The following is a 19597-nucleotide window of genomic DNA, read 5'->3' on the forward strand; positions in this document are numbered from 1 at the left end:
TCACACGAAATCGGGAAAAGTTGCCCCGACCCTCTTCGATTTGCGTGAAACTTTGTCCTAAGGGGTAACTTTTGTCCCTGATCACGAATCCGAGGTCCGTTTTTGATATCGTGACGGAGGGCGGTACGACCCCTTCCATTTTGAACATGCGAAAAAGAGGTGTTTTTCAATAATTTGCAGCCTGAAACGGTGATGAGATAGAAATTTGGTGTCAAAGGGACTTTTATGTAAAATTAGACGCCCGATTTGATGGCGTACTCAGAATATCCGAAAAAACGTATTTTTCATCGAAAAAAACACTAAAAAAGTTTTAAAAATTTTCCCATTTTCCGTTACTTGACTGTAAAAAAATTTGGAACATGTTATTTTATGGGAAATTTAATGTACTTTTCGAATCTACATTGACCCAGAAGGGTCATTTTTTCATTTAGAACAAAATTTTTCATTTTAAAATTTCGTGTTTTTCTAACTTTGCAGGGTTATTTTTTAGAGTGTAACAATGTTCTACAAAAGTTGTTGAATAGAGGTTTGCTCATAAACATCACGAGTTATCGCGATTTCACGAAAAAAGTTTTGAAAAGTTACTTTTTGCGTTTTCTTCGTTTCGTCGTCCGTGTCTGTCGCGGGTGACTATGAACGGCCATGATCGATGACGACCAACTTTTTCAAAACTTTTTTTCGTAAAATCGCGATAACTCGTGATGTTTATAAGCAAACCCCTTATGTCTATATATCAATTTTTTTGTAATTGTCTGCTCTACAACTTTGTAGAACATTGTTACCTCTAAAATAACCCTGCAAAGTTAAACACGAAATTTTAAAATGAAAAATTTTGTTCTAAATGAAAAAATGACCCTTCTGGGTCAATGTAGATTCAAAGTACATTAAATTTCCCATAAAATATGTTCCAAATTTTTTACAGTCAAGTAACGGAAAATGGGAAAATTTTTAAACTTTGGGGTCGTGCATAAACCACGTGGTCTCCTTAGGGGAGGGGTCGAAATCCGACCGAAAAAAACCATGAAAAGCCATGGGGGAGGGGGTCGACGGCTGACCACGTGGCCTTTAAAAAATCTTTTCATAAAAAAACAAAAAAAAATACGCTTTAAATTTATTTATATGCATACATTTTTTGTTACACTTCAAAACCATATAATTATTGTGTTTAAAATTATTACTTATATTTCAATGTCATAATATTTTCCAATTCAATATTGAATTATATATTTCGGCAGATTCATATCAATACTTTGAGCCTGTAATTGAATGTACACTTTTAATACTCATGTAACTACGTTTTGCAAAAGTTTAAAAGCTGTTAAAATAAAGTGACAGTATCCAAAGTTAATATACCTAAAGCGTACCAAAATGCAAACACAATTTCATTTTTGTTGATGGTATCAAGTAACTAAAAATGTGCTTGCAAATTTGCATTGAAAGTAGATGTAGTCTTCGATAGTTCTATTTTGGAACAACTTAAAAAATAAATATTGCTGACAATTTTATAAGAGTTTCGTAACAAGGCAAAAAGCTAAATATGTATTATAAATGAAGTGTCTAAAAATGATTCTCTGCGAATTTTTTTTTTCAAAATCTCAGATCTTAGCTAACTACCGTAGCTGGTCCTATAAGTGATCGAAGAATCTTAATCGAAAGATTTCCTTTTGACACTTAAAACAAACTCAAGATATCTTGTATCTCCTCTCTCATGCAATATTTTTTAAGTACAAAGAAACTAAAAACCCCAATTTCAGGATTATCGCGCAAAATTTCAGTTTCACTACCTCATTTGCAAGAGAAACGTCAAACATTAAAAAATAACCAGTAACGAAAAAACGAACGATACATACTTTAAGATCCACCAAAAAATTTGATGAACATTTTGGTCTAAAATATATTCCTTATTTCGTTGGTTACACAATTCGGATTGTTATATTACATAACATTACATAAAATACACGATTACTATCCATCGTCAAAGTTGTAGATATTTTTTTAGTTTTTTTTTTTTTTTGTTAATAGGGACCATCTCTTGAGCCAAAGAGAAACATGGGCAAACATTTTAGATTTTTAGAGAAAAAAAAACGAGCTTCAAGCAAACATTGTTTTTGTTTCTCAATTAATTTAAAGATTAAAAAATAGGGGCCAAAGGTGCCCTTTCCTGAAAATATTAGTTTTTCTTTAAGCTGAGAAAATATACTATACCCTCAACTTCAAATTTGAGATAAAACCACTCAAATATATAGACACATTAAAATAATTTAAGTTTTGAAAAGTCACTTAATTTTCAAATGCCTAAATCAATTTGTACAATAAATTTCAATACAATGCCGTCAAGATCAACATAAATAAAATTCATTAAAAAAGATGGAACGGTACTTTCAACTCGCTGGTTCTCGGGCATAACTCAACCAACCGGGACATTTTTTTTGAGTGAATTATAAGGATGTCTAGATGATCCTTAAACTTTGCAGAACTCGATATGATCAAATCTGTAATTTATGCGATCAAAAACGTCGATCCAACTTTTGTTTGCTCTAGTAAAAAAAATCGCCTGAAAATCCGCGGAGACAAGCCCGAAAACCTGTGAGATGAAGTTACCGTTCCAACGTTTCAGGGAGGCTTTGGTATCCGTCTATATTGGACATGCGTTGGGTGTCCCAGTGTAAATAATTTAAAAGATATTGAAAAGATTGAAAAATTAACTTATTTAAAAAATTTTTTGTATTTATTTTGAGGTAATATCTCCAACCAAAAGTTGGATCAAAAATCTTAAATCGTAGATAATTGCCTATTTTAACAACTGAAAAAAATGTAAAATAAATTCCAAATTTCAGTTCAATCTTTTTTAAATTTATCAAAACACGTAGTCGATAGCAAAATCAATTTAAAGTAAGAGTAAGACTTAAACAATTTGAATGTCCATGACTAAAATAATGATTTATAGCGCGTTGTCTACAACTTTTCCAAAGACACGAAATCGATTTTCGAGCAATTCTATACAAAATCGGTCTTTATTCTTAAATTTTATTTTTTGATTTTTTTAATCCGCCTGAAACCTTTTTTGGTGCCCAAGCCATTTTGCATCATTAGTTTGTCCATATAGTTTTCCATACAAATTTGTCAGCAATGAAAATTAAAAAATCTGTATCTTTTGAAGAAATTTTTGGTCGATTTGGTGTTTTCGGCAAAGTTATAGTTATGGATAAAAACTACACTGAAAAAAAATTATAAATGGTAATTTACTTTGCTGATTTTTAATTTCACTTTTTGTCACTAAAACATGATTTGCAAAAAAACACTATTTTTATTTTTTTTTAATTTTGCCAACTTTTCAGAAATTTTCAGAACGGGCAAAAAATCGTTGTTTGAGTTATGAATTTTTGAATCAATACTGATTAAAAAAAATCGAAATATTGACCGCAACTTAATTTCAATTTTATTTTTCGATGTAAAATCAAATTTGCAATCTACTAAAAGTACATTAGTGAAATTTTCATAAAGTGCACCGTTTTCAAGTTATAGCTATTTTTAGGTAACTTTTTTAAAATTAGTTGCAGTTATTAATTTAAAAAAAATTAGTGCCCAAGTTTGCCTAATTTAAAAAAAAATAATTTTGAAATGCTGAGAAAATTCTTTGTTGCTTTGTTTCTAAGATATTGCCATGCAAAGATTTTAAAACAGAAAAATGGATGTTTACTACCCAAACAACCCATAATTTTCTTATGTCGATATCTCAGCAACTAATGGTGCGATTTTCAATGTTAATAAATAAAACTTTAGTGAAATTTTCCGATCTTTTCGAAATCAATATTTTCAAAAAAAAATTAAGACCAACATTTCAAAAGGTCGTAATATTGAATGTTTGTATGTATGGAGAAAAAATTAAATAGCTCGACTTTTTTGGACACACTGAATCATTGGAATCAATCATGCTTAATTAAAAAGAAAAGTTGCTTTAGTTTGGATTTTCATGAATGTTTGGAATAAAATGAATATTAACTAGGAGCTTTCATAACTAGATATTTTCCTTAAAATAAAATGGAAATTTTTTTTTCCTGAAACAAAACTTTTCTATTTAATTAATTTCAAATTTAAGAAAATATTTTAAAGCGCATTTAAATTAAATCATGAATGCTGTTTATAAATCAAAATAGCTTTAATTCTTAAAGCATATTTATTCTGGATGCAATTTATTGCACTGCAATTCCATAATTTTGAATACATATGTTTTACTAAGTTGCTTGTTTTGTTGAGAGTATTTTTTACTTTCTGTACCATTTCAATAAATTGTTATACTGTTATTATTTACCTTAAACATTGTGATATCATACTTTTTTCACACTTTTAAGTGAATTTCTGTTTTTTTTATATATTATTAAATTGGTTTTAATAGTGTTACAGCACCTACACAAATTAAAATGTTTTCTGTTTGACCCAATGTCACCCCCTCTAAAGGGTGAGTTTGAGTTTATTTTAAAACGATTGGCATTTATGAACGGTGTGATTATACTAGCCATATTCTGGGAAAATGTTGGTAAATTCAGGAGCATTCCCCAACAATATTTATTTCGATATAATTTGAAATGTTTTTATTGTGTTAAAATAACAACAGTAATATCGTTTTTGACTAAAAGTCACCACCACTGACGGTACATCATTTGTGGATAAACATTTTGAAATCTATACTTATTTTGTTTTTTTAAGATTTTTGACCTGGGAGGAAAAAGCCACGTGGTCATATAGGGGGTTGGCGTGAAACCACGAAAACCATGAGGGGAGGGTCAAAAATTCTCAAAAAGGCCACGTGGTTTATGCACGACCCTTTTTTAGTGTTTTTTTCGATGAAAAATACGTTTATTCGGAATTCTGAGTACGCCATCAAATCGGGCGTCTAATTTTACATAAAAGTCCCTTTGACACCAAATTTCTATCATCACCGTTTCAGGCTGCAAATTATTGAAAAACACCTCTTTTTTCGCATGTTCAAAAATGGAAGGGGTCGTACCGTCCCTCCGTCACGAGATATCAAAAAACGGACCTCGGATTCATGATCAGGGACAAAAGTTACCCCTTAGGACAAAGTTTCACGCAAATCGAAGAGGGGTCGGGGCAACTGCTGTGTGAGTTGGCGGAGAATTACCCATTACGATAACGATAAGTTCTAAAATGGGAGGCCATGTTTTGATATTCCGCTGATATATTTTTTTACATTGTTCTCGTGTTCGTAATTTTTTGATCGGCGCTGTTAGCGAGCCGTATTGGAAATCTGAACACTAACATAAAGCTTATACAATCTTTGCACGGTATTAATTAACATAATAAAATAATTTTGAATCAAATATCAGCATCGAAAGTAAATTACGTAAATATTACAACAGTATAACAACAGTAAACAGTATAGAAATAATTTCAAGTAGTTACACGCTTATAGTAGATTACTAACACTAACACCAGACCACATGAACTAAAACCCAATATTTAATATATGCAAACAAATATTCATCAATGGTAATGATTCAAAAATTGGTGACGAGTTACGTTTAATTTCCGTTATATGTGGATTTGGGTTTACTTTACCATTTTCTCTTCATTTCCCTATTCGGTTCTACCTTTGCTCACCCATAAATCATCATCATCCTCACTGTCATCCTAATTTCACCTACCCTTATATCTTAACATTGCTCACCCACATTTCCATTTGATTTCGTTTGACAATGGTTACATGTATTTCCTCAACTGGTTTTGGTTTGTGTTTTTCTCATTTAAGTTTGTGTTAAATCCCCTTTTGTGTTCGTTGTGTCCTATTGTATTGTGATTTAACTCGATTATGGCAATGCAAAATTCTGTACAAAATCGTTAACAATTCGGATCTTGCCAGGTGTTTCGTTTCTCCTATCATTACTATAATACTGGTTGCAGTTTGCAAATCTCTCTCAAACTTCCTTAATCCTAACAGCTTCCTTAAATTCGACCAGAGAAGAGAAAAAACCCAAAAAAGTGCAATTCCTACTCTCTCCTCAATCCCGCAGCTGATAGTACGTTTGCTCGTTTATTAAATCGTTCCTTTCTGTTTCGTTTCTCTTCTCTCCATCACTCACAAATTTGCCGCGTTGCGCCTTTTCGCTGCCGTTTGCTGCGCGCGCAAATTCACCCACGCCTGTTCCATTACCACCAACTCGTGCGTGCCGGAACCGGAAACTACCTGCAACACTAACAACCCTCGTCTAAATTCTAAACCAAAACAAAATATACCTACAAACTAATCCCGATTGGCATGAATGTGCGACTGCGATCCAGACTCCGACTCTGGGCTGGGACGTGCGACGCCTCCGAGACGTGCCCCGTCGCCCGGCATGGGACCCTCGAGCCGGCACTTGCCGTCGCCGTCGGGTCCGGGATCGCTTCCGCCGGGGCTCATCACGAAAAGGCGCGGCTTCGATGACGGCTCAAGCGACATCTCGTCCACCGCCAGTTCCATGATGGACTACAACGGTTTGTACTCTCTCCCAAACTCGCCTAGATGATCAAACAAAAGCTTTTTGCTAAGAATTCAACAAATACTTGCTTAAACACACACTTATCAAAAAATCGATAGAGCCAGCTAACAAAACACCCCGTCTCCCGCAGGTCCCAAGCTGTACAAGCAGCCGGCCACCAAGTCGAACCGGGGCATCATCCTGAACGCCGTCGAGTACTGTGTCTTCCCGGGGGCGGTGAACCGCGACGCCAAGCAGAAGGTGCTGGAGAAGATCGCCCGGTCCGAGGCGAAGCACTTCCTGGTGCTGTTCCGGGACGCGGGCTGCCAGTTTCGGGCGCTGTACGGGTACTGGCCGGAGAACGAGCAGATCATCAAGCTGTACGGCACCGGGCCGAGCCAGGTGGACGACGTGATGTTCGACAAGTTCTTCAAGTAAGTTTGGGGAATAAACCGACCAAATTTGTTTCTATCTCTGAGCAATTCCCAGAAATTAATGTTTTTATATTTTTCCCCTGACCAAAAAGATATTCAATTCTAAAATCTCAGACTTCTCAACATTCTCAAATTTCTAAAAATTCTCAAAATTGTTAAAATTCTTTAAACTGTTGATAATTCTCAAAACTGTTAAAGTTTCAAAAATGTTAAAATTCTAAAAAATTTAAAAAATCTAAAGGTTTATAAAATTCTTAAAAATTTTAAAAATTTTAAAATTCTCAATTCTTAAAAAAAATCCTAAAATTCTCAATATTCTCAAAATATTTAATATACTCAAAATTCTTAAAATTGTTGAAAATTCTTAGTTGTCAAAAGTTTCAAAATTGTTAAAATTATCTAAAATTTCAAAGATCTTAAAAATTTTAAATTCTTAAATCTTTTAAAATTCTTAAAATTGTTAAAAAATGCTCCAAATTATCAAAGTTCTCAAAATTCTTATAAGGCCGATGCAAATATTTAAAAAAGTTTTGTCCTCGGCCCTGGCCGAGGTCGGGGGAGGGGGCAAAAATATAAAAATTTAAATAACAAGCCATAGTCTTCACATTTAAATGAAAAAGTGTTTTAAAATGCATTTTACACTAGTTCAGTTGTTTTGCAATCATTAGTTTTCAAAATCTAAGATCTGACAAAAACAAAAACTGTATCGAAAAAAAAGATTTTGCCTCGAAAATTTTCAAAAAATCTCAAGATTTTTTAATAAACCCAAACATGCTAAAAATGATTTTAAACGCAGAAGAATGTATTTTAATTTGATTTCTGCTGGTTGCACATGAATTTTCATTGAAATTTTGAAGTTTATTGTAAAATATTTTTTTGCCCCTGATTTTTCGGGCCAATTTTGAAGGGGGTGGGGGTGGCAAAACTTTTAAAAATATTTGTACCAGCCTAATTCTAAAAAAATCTCAATTTTTTTTAAATTTTCAAGATTTATGAATTTTTTTTTAATTTTAAAAATTTTCAAAATTATCAAAATTCTCAGTTCTTAAAAATTCTCAATTCTCAAAAAAATCCAACATTCTCAATATTCTCTAAATACTTAATATTCTCAAAATTGTTGAAAATTCTCAAAATTTTCAATTCTCAAAACTGTTAAAAATTTAAAAATTGTTAAAAATTATTGAAAGTTTCAAAAATCTCAAAACTTTTAAAAAATCTCAATGTTCTTAGAATTGCTAAAATTCTCAAAATTGTTGAAAATTCTCAAAATTCTCAATTCTCAATTTTGTTAAAGTTTTCAAAATTGTTAAAATTCTCAAATATTTTAAAAATCTCAAAATACAAAAAAATATGTTCTTAAATTGTTAAATTTCTCAAAATTAAACAATCCTCAAAATTTTCTATTTTTTTTAATTCTTAATATTCTCAAAAATTCTCAAAAATCTCAAAATTTCCAAAATTCTCAATTCTTAAAAAGTTCGAAAATTCTCAATATTCTCAAGAATTTTAAAATTCTCAATTTTTAAAAATTCTCAATTTTTTTAATCTAATTTTTTTTAATTTTTCAAATCCTCTATTTTTTTAAATTCTCAAGATTGTTAAAAATTCTTAAAATTGTTAAAATTCTCAAAATTGTTACACTTCTAAAAATACTCAAAATTGTTAAAATTTTTAAAGTTCTCAAAAATTATTAAATTCTAAATACTGTTAAAAAATCTCCAAATTCTTTAAAAAGAATCAAAATTCTAAAATCATAAAAAAAATCATAATTGTTAACATTCTCAAAATTGTTAATATTATCAAAATTATAAATTGCTAAATTTTCAAAATTCTCAGTTCTTAAAATTCTGAAAAATTGTTAAATTCTCAATATTCTCAAAATTGTTTAAATTCTCAAAACTGTTAAAAAATCTCAAAATTCTCAAAAATTCAAAATTCTAAAATTTAACAAAATACCAAAATTTTCAAATTGTTAAAATTTCCAAATTCTCAAAATTGTCAAAACTTTGAAAAAATCAGAATCTTAATATTGTCAAAATTATTTTTTTTTTCAAAATTATTAAAATTCTAAAATTGTTAAAAATCCCCAAAATTTTCATTATTGGTAATGTTCTCAACATTATCAAAATCTCAATATCTAATCTAATCTAATCTAATCAGACCCTAGCGCAGCCAATCTTTCGAAGGGATCCTGGAGAGTGCCTTAGGTTAGATGACGCCTAGCACTCTTCTTGTCATTTATTAACATTTGTAGTGCGCCATTGCATTAGAATGCATTGAAACATCACAAGCGTTAAAGCGGCCAGGCCTACTGCGTAAAGCCGTATCGCAGAGATGACTCGTAATTGGGTTGAGTTTGAGCACTGGGTGTTCGAACAACAACACAATTCTGAATCGACAGGAGGAAGAAGCGTGGGGACACACCACCATACGCTCCGTGATTTGGTTGTATTCGTTGGGAGCACCATGCTAAGAAGGTTTGGTACTCCGGGACCATCTGGGATGGGACATTGTATTTCCACGAATGCCCTGGACACTGTTTGCCGTGGTTATAGCGCCACAACTCGCTCTCTGTAACAGTATTCCTAATTCCAGTCCAAGTTCACCAAGTCGTCATGGCCTAGTGGTTAGCATTTTTGCTTACCAACCCAAAGGACGGGGGATCGAACCCCGCCTCGAGCGACTTTGATTTTTCGTTCATATTCATTATTTCTAATTTCTGTGTTCTAATCTTTCTCGTTGGGAGCAGATGGGCATCGAACCCAGAACCATTCGCTTACAAAGCGAACACCGTAACCAGTCAGCCACGGCCGCTCCAGTATCAAAAATCAAAATCTCAATATTCTCAAAACTGTTAAAAATTCCCAAAATCTCAAAATTTCCAAAATTCTCATTACTTTTATTAATCTCAATGTTCTCAAAATTATCAAAATTCTCAAAATTGTTAAAATTCTCAAAATTGTTAAAATTCTCAAAATTGTTAAAATTCTCAAAATTGTTAAAATTCTCGAAATTGTTGAAAATTCCCAAAATTCTAAAAAATCTCAAAAATCTCAGAGATCTCAAAACTATCAAAATTGTTAAAATTCTCGAAATTATCAAAGTTATAAAATTTATCAAAATTATCCAATTAGTCCAAATTCTCACAATTGTCGAAAATTTAAAAATTCTCCATATTCTCAAAATTGTTGAAAAGTCCCAAAATTCCCAAAATTGTTAAAATGAGAATTTCATTCATTATAGCATTTTGTTTAGAATTGAATACAAACAGAAAGACACCAAGGTGGTTCAAGAACAGTTTTTAATGAAACCTAAGTCAAGATATTAACAAACTCCCTCTCCCATTTCCTTCCCCAGGTACAACTCGGGCGGCAAGTGCTTCGCGCAAGTGCACACCAAACACCTCACCGTGACGATCGACGCGTTCACGATACACAACTCGCTGTGGCAGGGCAAGAAGGCAAACTTGCCGAGCAAAAGGACATGGCGCTGGTCATTTGAAGCGGTCGTCCCGGAGTCGTCCAATAATGCAGCACGAATGTGATGATGGCACAGAGCAGGAGGAGGCACACGACGACACGACGCTTTGGAGGATGGACCTAACATCGTGTGTCAAAGAGTGAGAGCGAGTGGGAAGCTTCACCAAAAACAACTAAAAAGGCAAAGGAACAGTATTTTCTCCTCTTAATGTTTTATCGTGTTACTTTAACAAACCAAACGGGAAACTAAAGTGAATTGAGGCGAGCAAACGAGTGTCGAGCAGGGAAATTTAGCGAGGAATGTGCTTTTTTTCTGTACGCCAGCCAGCCAGGTAGAATTGAGTCAGGGTCCTCGGGGAAAACGTGTCTGGGACAGTGTGTTTTCTTCAGTTGCCTATTTTCTTTTGAAAAAGATATCTGTTCGGTATTAGATTCACTCAACAAACAAGCTCTAACCAATTGCTGCATGTTCTTTGATCAAAGAAACGTAGGTGTATAGAATCTGTAAATATTTATAAATATTAATTAGTTAGCGCTCTCTTCCTAGAAGAAAGAATGTTCCGTTGAATCAATTCAAGACAGCAAAAAGTCGTGCAAGTCGTGTTTATTTCGAAGAATAAAGTCTGCAGTCGGTGACAGGAACTTGCTTCTAATCTCGCTAGTTTATTTTTCTCTTTAAACAATCGTTGAGTTCTCAAATTCAAGTAGCATAACACGTTGCATTAACTTGCTGTCAACGACTGCAAACGGTATTGCATGCCAAAATCACTTTTCTACAACTAATATTTAATAACAAAGAAATTGAATGTCTATCGGCTCATATTGAACAGAGATCGCTACTTTCACTATGTTGCTAAACTCCTCTTCCTACTCTTCACCAAAACAGTATGTGACCTTTTCCTCAATAGAAGCCAACCATTACTGAAGATCCAGAAAGAAATGATTAATATTAACACAGTACTGAAGATTAAATAAAAGTTTAAAACAAATAACTAGACAAATGAGATGTAGTGATAGATTTAAGCATTAATTTATTTCAAACCCCGACATCTCCCGGATTACAGCGTGTGATCGTGTCCCCGTAGGACCTCACATTCATTGAACAACTATTAGGTTTGCGCCCTGGACGACTGACGAGACACTTTCGCCGCGAAACGCGAGTTGTTTTTAACCGGAACCCTCACCCATAATAGTAAATAACAGTCCACTAGTTGCGTAAGTAGATGTGTCCTCTGTCCATCCTCCCCGCGCCAGCCTCCCCCTCTCAAATTAAACGGTAATAAAGACTTTAACAAGGGATGTTGAGTGAACGCGGATCTGGTTATCATACTTGACATTGTTTCTCTTTTTTTATTATTTACTGTAGATTTTAGGTTTCGTTCCGTTGAGTATTGGGCGCGATGTGAACGGCGGCGCGTAGCGAACAAAGCATAAACTATTCCCAACACACGTGTCTAATCATTATTTTTAAAAAAGGCGTTATTATTATCTAATTATTTGTTTAACAACTAATCTTGGCGAAGCGACTAATGCGAATGCTAGAGGGCCACATGCAAGAGGAGAGCTGTATAAAAGATTAGCGACAGCATGTTATTAATTAACGACATTTAGGGCCGTATGCCGATCATAAACTGAATAATAAGGCAAAAAAGAAGAACAAACATGCAACTGTTTCTGACTCCTAACAATTTAAGTTAATAACATCTAATGATTATTGCTGGACTACACTTAATTGACTAGGGATTAAAACCAATTCTTTTGTAAATCCATATTAGTGAAAACAAAACCAACAAAAAATATTACGTTAATGAACGAAAAACCAATTTTATTTAAGGATTTAAAATATAATCGTTTTTATTAACAAAGGATTCGTGTGTTTAGTCTGCCTGAAACTGTCCGAAATTCAACATTAACATAGTGTACACTATGTATTAGGGTGGTTCGATAAGCAAAACAGCAAATTTCTGGTCACACGTCAGAAATGTACTAAATCACTCAACTTTTTGAGTGACTTCAACCGACTGACAGCTACACTGTCCTAGAAAATTAGACTCAATTTTTAGGCTAGAAATTTGACAGCTTGGGTGAACCGTTTACATTTTTTTCACGTGTGTCTCATTGAAAATGTGTGTGCTCGTGACGTCACGCTGTAAAACCTAATTAGGTTTTACAGCGTGACGTCACGAGTCGGCGTAAAACCTAAAAAGGCGAATATTAAAAGAACACTATCGAGAAATTAAAAGTGCAACATGGAGTTAAACTTTCTGTCAAGTTGCTGTGAAGTTTACCATGACAGCTGCGAAAGTTTCACTCCATGTTACCGGCTCACATCTCTCTTTTAATTTCTCGATAGACAAGAAAACCGTGACGCAGAGTTTCAAAGTGTCATGGTAACCTTCACAGCAACTTCATAGAAAGTTTAACTCCATGTTGCACACACCCTCACTTTTAATTTCTCTATAAGAGGAGAAAATCGTGACGTCAGAAGTGAACTCAAATCACTCAAAGTTCATTTTGTGAGTGACTTTAACAGTTTGGCCTAGTTTGACAGCTACTTTGTCCCTACTTTTTCTGTGGGAGAGAAATGGAGGCGAATACTTTAAGAAAATCATACCTGTCAAAATTCCTAGCCTCAAAATTTTGTCGCGAGTTGCTTTTCTCTTCTAAGTCCGCTCTCACGCACACTAGCACACCATTTGTTTTTCTGGCTGGTTACAAAAATTAACCTCAATCTTTTTCGTGTACGTACACACAATCTAGAAATTAAAAGTGCAACATGGAGTTAAACTTTCTGTCAAGCTTCTGTGAAGTTTTCCATGACAGCTGGAAAAGTTTCACTCCATGTCGCCGGCTCACATCTCTCTTTTTGAAATTTTGAGGCTAGGAATTTTGACAGGTATGATTTTCATAAAGTATTCGCCTCCTTTTCTCTCCCACCGAAAAACTGAGGACAATGTAGCTGTCAAACTAGGCCAAAATGTTTAAGTCACTCACAAAATGAACTTTGAGTGATTTGAGTTCATTCCTGACGTCACGATTTTCTCCTCTATATAGCTGTCAAACTAGGCAAAACTGTTAAAGTCACTCACAAAATGAACTTTGAGTGATTTGAGTTCTTTTCTGACGTCACGATTTTCTCCGTACGTAGATAACTCAAAGAATTCAGTATTCATTTGTAAAGTGCTTTTGAGTGATTTGACAGTTGTCGGTGCCTTGAACTTAGCATTTAAATAGAGGAGAAAATCGTGACGTCAGAAATGAACTCAAATCACTCAAAGTTCATTTTGTGAGTGACTAACATTTTGGCCTAGTTTGACAGCTACCTCGTTCCCAGGTTTTCTGTGGGAGAGTAAAGGAGGCGAATACTTTATGATAATCATACCTGTCAAAATTCCTAGCCTCAAAGTTTTGTCGCGAGTTGCTTTTCTCCTCTATCGAGAAATTAAAAGTGAGAGTGTGCGTGCAACATGGAGTTAAACTTTTCGAAGTGCCACGGAAAACTTCACAGAGAGTTCAACTTCATGATGCAGATTTGACAGCTCAAATTTTGACCAGGTTCTCTGTGGAGAGAAAAGGAAGCGTAAAGAGGAGCAACTCGCGACAAAATTTTGAGGCTAGGAATTAATTTTTACAGGGATTTTCTTTAAGTACCTATTCGCCTACCTATTCGGTTCGAGAAACAACTCTTTCGTGATTATTTAGTGGCCCTGAAAAGGGCCGATTTGTTTGTTCAACGGCATGTACACAGCTCAATCACGTTCTCCACGAACGCGCCGAGCCAGCTGGATGTCTTTCGGCATGATCGTGACTCGCTTGGCATGAATCGCGCACAGATTAGTGTCCTCGAACAGCCCGACCAGGTACGCCTCGCAAGCCTCCTGCAGTGCCATCACCGACGAGCTCTGGAAGCGAAGATCCGTCTTGAAGTCCTGGGCCACCTCACGCACCAGACGCTGAAAGGGCGCCTTGCGCAGCAGCAGATCCGTAGACTTCTGGTAGCGGCGAATCTCCCGCAGGGCCACCGTTCCCGGCCGGAACCGATGGGGCTTCTTAACTCCTCCCGTGGCTGGCGCACTCTTACGAGCCGCTTTAGTTGCCAGTTGCTTGCGCGGGGCCTTGCCACCAGTTGACTTCCGAGCGGTTTGCTTGGTACGAGCCATCGTTGACGTTCGACGAAGTGTGGACTGTGTGAAAGATGATTTACGATTGAAAAATTTGGACTGCTGAAAATTTGTTTTATAATTTTGCCTCGCTCGCATCAACCAATCACAGCGCGGCACGCACTGCTGAAGCGAGAGAGGGCGATGAGAGACGACGCAAAAAAGGGTGGGGGTAATTTTATAAAAGAAAATTTCAATGTTGAAATTTCATCATTCTTCGTTCAATTCTCGTACCGTCAACAACAGTTTCGAAGCAGCTCATCATGACTGGACGCGGCAAGGGAGGAAAAGGACTTGGCAAAGGTGGCGCCAAGCGGCATCGCAAGGTTTTACGCGACAACATCCAGGGCATCACCAAGCCGGCCATTCGGCGTTTGGCCCGACGCGGCGGCGTGAAGCGGATTTCCGGACTGATCTACGAGGAGACGCGCGGTGTTCTGAAGGTGTTCCTGGAGAATGTCATCCGAGATGCCGTGACGTACACGGAGCACGCTAAACGCAAGACGGTCACCGCTATGGACGTTGTGTACGCGCTCAAGCGGCAAGGACGTACCCTGTACGGATTCGGCGGATAAGGCACGGAGGCGACTAATTAAAACTAAACGGCCCTTTTCAGGGCCACTAATTCTATCACGAAAGAGTTGTTCGTCAAAATTCATTGATGGTATGGTTAATTATTATTTTCCCGACAGCTTTGAGCTTAGTAAATCCTGAAGATCTTGTCCTAATCCCACTAGTTTTCCTGGTCATGGGCCCAATGGAGCAAATCATCGATTTCAACTAAATTAACCGTTAATTGGTCAAATTCCCATGGAAGTTCGAAAACTCATCCTGAAACAACATTTGAAAAGGGTGCTTAAGTATTTTGACAGCTGATGTTTTCCCAATTCCATGCGTGCAACATGGACTTTTCAAAATGCTATCGAGAAATTAAAAGTGCAACATGAAGTTAAACTTTCTGTCAAGCTTCTGTGAAGTTTACCATGACGGTTGCGAAAGTTTAACTCCATTTTACCGGCTCACATCTCTCTTTTTAATTTCTCAATGGCAAACTTTACAGAGAGTAACTTCATGTTGCAGATTTGACAGTTAATCGAGAAATGGAAAAGAGAGATGTGAGCCGGTAACATAGAAAACCACCTGTCACAGAAGCTTGACATAAAGTTGCACTTTAAATTTCTCGACACGGCTTTGCAGCTGTTCAATTGTGAGTTTTTCGGAACTTGAAAAATAATGCGCATCTGCTCTTATCAAATGTTGCTCCAGAAATGATTCTAGCAAACAGTGTAAAACGAGCTGTTAAACTGTCTGCAGTTGCTGTGAATGTGGCACAATTTCTCGATTCTGCTCACTTCATAATGAGAGATAATGAGCTATTTACAAATCAACTGTCGTATAATTGATTTTGATAAGAACAACTCTTTCGTGAGATTTTGGTGGCCCTGAAAAGGGCCGGTTTTTATTGTTTTCTCCCGTCTATTCCCGCGAGCTCGTGTACTTGGTCACCGCTTTCGTTCCTTCCGATACGGCATGCTTGGCCAGCTCCCGGGCAGCAGCAGGCGGACTGCGGTCTGGATCTCGCGGGATGTCACGGTCTGCCGCTTGTTGTAGTGGACCAGCCGAGATGCCTCAGCGGAAATCCGCTCAAAGACGTCGTTCACGAAACTGTTCATGATGCTCATGGCCTTGGACGAAATTCCGGTGTCCGGGTGGACCTGCTTCAGCACCTTGTAGATGTAGATTGCATAACTCTCCTTCCGAGACTTTCTCTTCTTCGGCTTCTCGAGTCCACTGCTTTTGGCAATGTTCTTCTTGGAACGTCCGGCACCGGCCTTCTTCACCACAGCAGCAACAGCTCCCGTAGGCGAGGCCGCGACCGTCTTGACCGCAGCTGACTTCGGTGGCATTTTCTCAGTAACTGGCTCAGCGATGTGTCTCCTTCCAAGGTTGCGATGGAAATGGTGAAAATGGAACGTCAACTTGGTTTTGTTCGCGCAACGCGTCAACGCATGCTCCGCCCCTTTGCACGCTTTGCCGTTTCTACCGTTTCTACGGCATTCGCCACACGATTTCTTCGTTTTGCGAAATGCCAAACGCAAAAACTATTTAAGCAGTTGTTTTGCCGGTCAAAATTTTTAATCTACTGTGATCATCATCGAGGAAGCATCGTACTCAATCAACTCATCCATCATGTCTGGACGCGGCAAGGGCGGAAAGGAAAAGGCGAAGCCGAAGACGAGCTCCTCTCGTGCTGGGCTGCAGTTTCCCGTCAGCCGAATCCGGCGGTTCCTTCGGAAGGGCAACTACGCCGAACGCATCGGAGCTGGTGCCCCGGTGTATCTGGCAGCCGTGCTGGAGTATCTAGCTGCGGAAATTTTGGAACTCGGAGGAAATGCTGCTCGTGACAACAAACGGTCCCGGATCATTCCACGCCATCTGCAGCTGGCAATTCGAAATGACGAGGAACTGAACCAGCTGCTTACCGGGGTGACCATTTCCCAAGGAGGTGTGGTCCCGTTCATCCACACCGTTTTGCTGCCAAAGAAAACCCAAGAGAAGAACAAGCAGGAGGAATCGTCGACGAACAATTAATGCCTTGAAACGGAGTGACACACCTGCTTGACCATCCAAAACCAAACCGTCCTTTTCAGGACGACAAAATCCTCACGAAAGAGTTATTCTTGTCATTCAAAGTTTAAACTAATTACAATTTTTTCTAAGCGTCATGATTGATCCAAGAACAAGAATAATTTTCTTTCATTTATCAACCGTAGAAACAAAACCTACAAATAGCACGTAAATTGTTAACTAATCGAGAAATTAAAAGTGCAACATTCTGTTTCCATGACAGCTAGGAATGTTTCACTCCATGTTACCGGCTCACATCTCTCTTTAATTTCTCGATTTAAATTCCATAAAATGGAAACCAAATTTTGATATGATCATGTGTTAGAAATTAGGTTTTACGCCGACTCGGTTTGGAGGTTAGAAAAGACTGCACTGTCAAATGACGCCACGGCATAGAACGAGAAACTAAAGAGAGATGTGAGCCGGCAACATGGAGTGAAACTTTTCCAGCTGTCATGGTAAATGTCACTGTAGCTTGACAGAAAGTTTGACTCCCTTTAAATTTCTCGATAGCGGACACTCGAACTCACGATATCAAAAATTTCAGTTATGCGCTTTTAAAAAGTTTTCTTGAATGTATTTGATTGAATTTTGATGCTAAGTTTAATATTAAAACAAAAGTTGTTTAATTTATGAACGAGCCTCGAAAACCACTCATGCGTGTTAACCCATGAGGTAAATTTCATTCGAGAATGCATTTCCGTTCTTTAGCTGAGACACTTTCGACCAGCATTCAAGTTATACCAGTTTGCAAAACCAATCGAATTTACCGTGTACTTGGCTTTGACGTTTCAATGTTTTCATCGGTGCACTTTTCAAACATTTTCACCTGGGTGATGTCATCTATTTTCAAAAAGCCAGAATAATTTGTGGAAAAGTCAATAATTTGTGAATTATTTGTGGTGCAACTGACGATTTTATCAAAGTCCCCAGCACAGCAATACGATGGCCGATCCAAAGTTTCAGTTCCTGCCGTACATCGTAAGTAAACGACATGTTTTGACACTCCCTCCTTCCAAAACGGGATTTTCTCTCCGCGTAGGCCCATGACCAACCCGACGTGTACGAAAGTGGACCGGACGTGGCGGACGCGGAAACTTCCGATTTCTACGAGGAGGAAACCAGCAACGAAAGCATCGAGCGCCTGCACATCTCGACCAAGGACTCGTACAACAAGTTCAAGGGGAAGTACCTCACGGGGGATGTCGATTTCAGCGATCGGATCGGGAAGAAGTTTCGCACCGGGTACGATTCCCGCAGCGGCGAGTGGGACCTGGCCGGCGAAGGGGAAAAGGAGTCTCCGATTCAAAAGTGTTTACGTTTGCAGTGTGAAATGAACGAGCTGATGGAAGAGATAACCGCTTCCCAGACGGATGCAAGCAAGACCAAGGAGGAGAAGGCATCCTACGAGGCGGTATTCGATGTTGTGGGTACTGCTAAGAAGGTGCTGGAGAGTTTGAAGCTGGAGCAAGCAATGGGCAGTGAAGTGGTTCCTGCTGGTGGGTCAGAAGTTGAGGCTAAGAAGTTGTTGGCCAAGGTCGAAGAATATAAGAAAACTGGCGGTTCTGATCCTGCTAGGACCGCTACAGAATTGGCACAAAGTTCACGAATTGCCGAATTGGAACACCGTTTGCACCAACTGGAAATGTCGGTTGGAGCCAAGCCGGAGAAGATAAGCCGCCTGGCTGGGTCCGCCGGAGCCAACAACCTTATCGACGCAGTTCAGTCTATTTCGGCCAAGGCAGCGCTGCTACAGCCCACCCAGTTGGATGTGGTCGAGGGAAGACTCGGAAATCTGGTCAAGACGATGAACGCCATCCAGGAGAAGTCATCCGCTAATGGACAGGACGCCAACCGGGAGCAGAAGATTCTCGAGCTGTACGATATCGCCAAGACGACTGAACCTATTGCGCAGATTCTGCCGGAAATGTTGCACCGAATGCAGACCCTGGAGTCGCTGCACAAATATGGTAAAGTTGAGCTAAGTGCTTCATTTGAGAAATTTTGTTTTAACGCATTTGCGTCTTTTTCAGCTACCAACTTTAGCAAACTCTTTGCCGAGCTGGAGACCACTCAGGCCAGCATTGTGAACGGGATTGCTGCCAACAAGTCCCTGCTGACCGGCGTCGAGCAGGCCTTCAACTCAAACCTCGAGAATGTCAACAAGGAGGTAAAGAAGCTGGATGAACGTATGGCTGCGCTCCAGCAGAAGATGAAGTAGGTCGTCGACATTCCCCAGCGTCAGCGTCGTATCTAGCGTACTGCACTCTACTAAACTATGATTTGCATATTTAAGAACACTCATCATCCGCTGCTTCCGATTTGAAACCGGTGGCACGGAAATTATATATTTATTTGAAGCTTATTAACCAATAAAAAGGGCATAAATCAACACTCAGTTTAAATTTCATTAATTT

The 19597-nt window shown here is 37.7% G+C and overlaps 5 protein-coding genes and 1 pseudogene across 5 annotated transcripts in view; 4 read left to right on the forward strand and 2 right to left on the reverse strand.

Annotated features, from left to right (window-relative positions):
- The window catches only part of LOC6037820 (patronin), a 93798-nt gene extending 81755 nt beyond the window's left edge, over window positions 1-12043 (forward strand). The window contains 4 exon segments of the mRNA XM_038254921.1: window positions 6301-6495; window positions 6631-6913; window positions 10271-10386; window positions 10389-12043. Of these exon segments, the coding sequence (XP_038110849.1) occupies window positions 6301-6495; window positions 6631-6913; window positions 10271-10386; window positions 10389-10414 (620 nt within the window). The 3' untranslated portion in view covers window positions 10415-12043.
- Window positions 12044-14115: 2072 nt separating this feature from the next.
- LOC6037822 (histone H3.1) lies at window positions 14116-14552 on the reverse strand. The gene has a single exon (XM_038256368.1). The coding sequence runs from the start codon at window positions 14550-14552 to the stop codon at window positions 14142-14144; it is 411 nt and encodes a 136-aa protein (XP_038112296.1). The 3' UTR covers window positions 14116-14141.
- Window positions 14553-14807: 255 nt separating this feature from the next.
- LOC6037823 (histone H4) lies at window positions 14808-15133 on the forward strand. Its single transcript, XM_001847646.2, has one exon. It carries the CDS (start codon window positions 14816-14818, stop codon window positions 15125-15127), a length of 312 nt encoding a protein of 103 aa, XP_001847698.1. The 5' UTR covers window positions 14808-14815; the 3' UTR covers window positions 15128-15133.
- Window positions 15134-16026: 893 nt separating this feature from the next.
- LOC119767540 lies at window positions 16027-16498 on the reverse strand (annotated as a pseudogene).
- Window positions 16499-16712: 214 nt separating this feature from the next.
- On the forward strand, window positions 16713-17169 carry LOC6037824 (histone H2A). Its single transcript, XM_038258330.1, has one exon. The coding sequence runs from the start codon at window positions 16743-16745 to the stop codon at window positions 17142-17144; it is 402 nt and encodes a 133-aa protein (XP_038114258.1). The 5' UTR covers window positions 16713-16742; the 3' UTR covers window positions 17145-17169.
- An 802-nt stretch (window positions 17170-17971) lies between these two features.
- LOC6037825 (dynactin subunit 2) lies at window positions 17972-19572 on the forward strand. Its single transcript, XM_001847648.2, has 3 exons — window positions 17972-18161; window positions 18223-19150; window positions 19214-19572. Exons 1-3 carry the CDS (start codon window positions 18126-18128, stop codon window positions 19399-19401), a joined length of 1152 nt encoding a protein of 383 aa, XP_001847700.2. The 5' UTR covers window positions 17972-18125; the 3' UTR covers window positions 19402-19572.
- The last annotated feature ends 25 nt before the right edge of the window (window positions 19573-19597 follow it).

This window comes from Culex quinquefasciatus, chromosome 2 (genome assembly GCF_015732765.1).
Source record: "Culex quinquefasciatus strain JHB chromosome 2, VPISU_Cqui_1.0_pri_paternal, whole genome shotgun sequence".
Taxonomy (NCBI): domain Eukaryota; kingdom Metazoa; phylum Arthropoda; class Insecta; order Diptera; family Culicidae; genus Culex; species Culex quinquefasciatus.

Coding starts and splice junctions, on each gene's coding strand:
- LOC6037822 (XM_038256368.1), bottom strand. CDS start 14,552: ATGGCTCGTACCAAGCAAACCGCTCGGAAGTCAACTGGTGGCAAGGCC.
- LOC6037823 (XM_001847646.2), top strand. CDS start 14,816: ATGACTGGACGCGGCAAGGGAGGAAAAGGACTTGGCAAAGGTGGCGCC.
- LOC6037824 (XM_038258330.1), top strand. CDS start 16,743: ATGTCTGGACGCGGCAAGGGCGGAAAGGAAAAGGCGAAGCCGAAGACG.
- LOC6037825 (XM_001847648.2), top strand. CDS start 18,126: ATGGCCGATCCAAAGTTTCAGTTCCTGCCGTACATC. Junction 18,162..18,222: donor TTCAGTTCCTGCCGTACATC/GTAAGTAAACGA, acceptor CTCTCCGCGTAG/GCCCATGACCAACCCGACGT. Junction 19,151..19,213: donor GGAGTCGCTGCACAAATATG/GTAAAGTTGAGC, acceptor CGTCTTTTTCAG/CTACCAACTTTAGCAAACTC.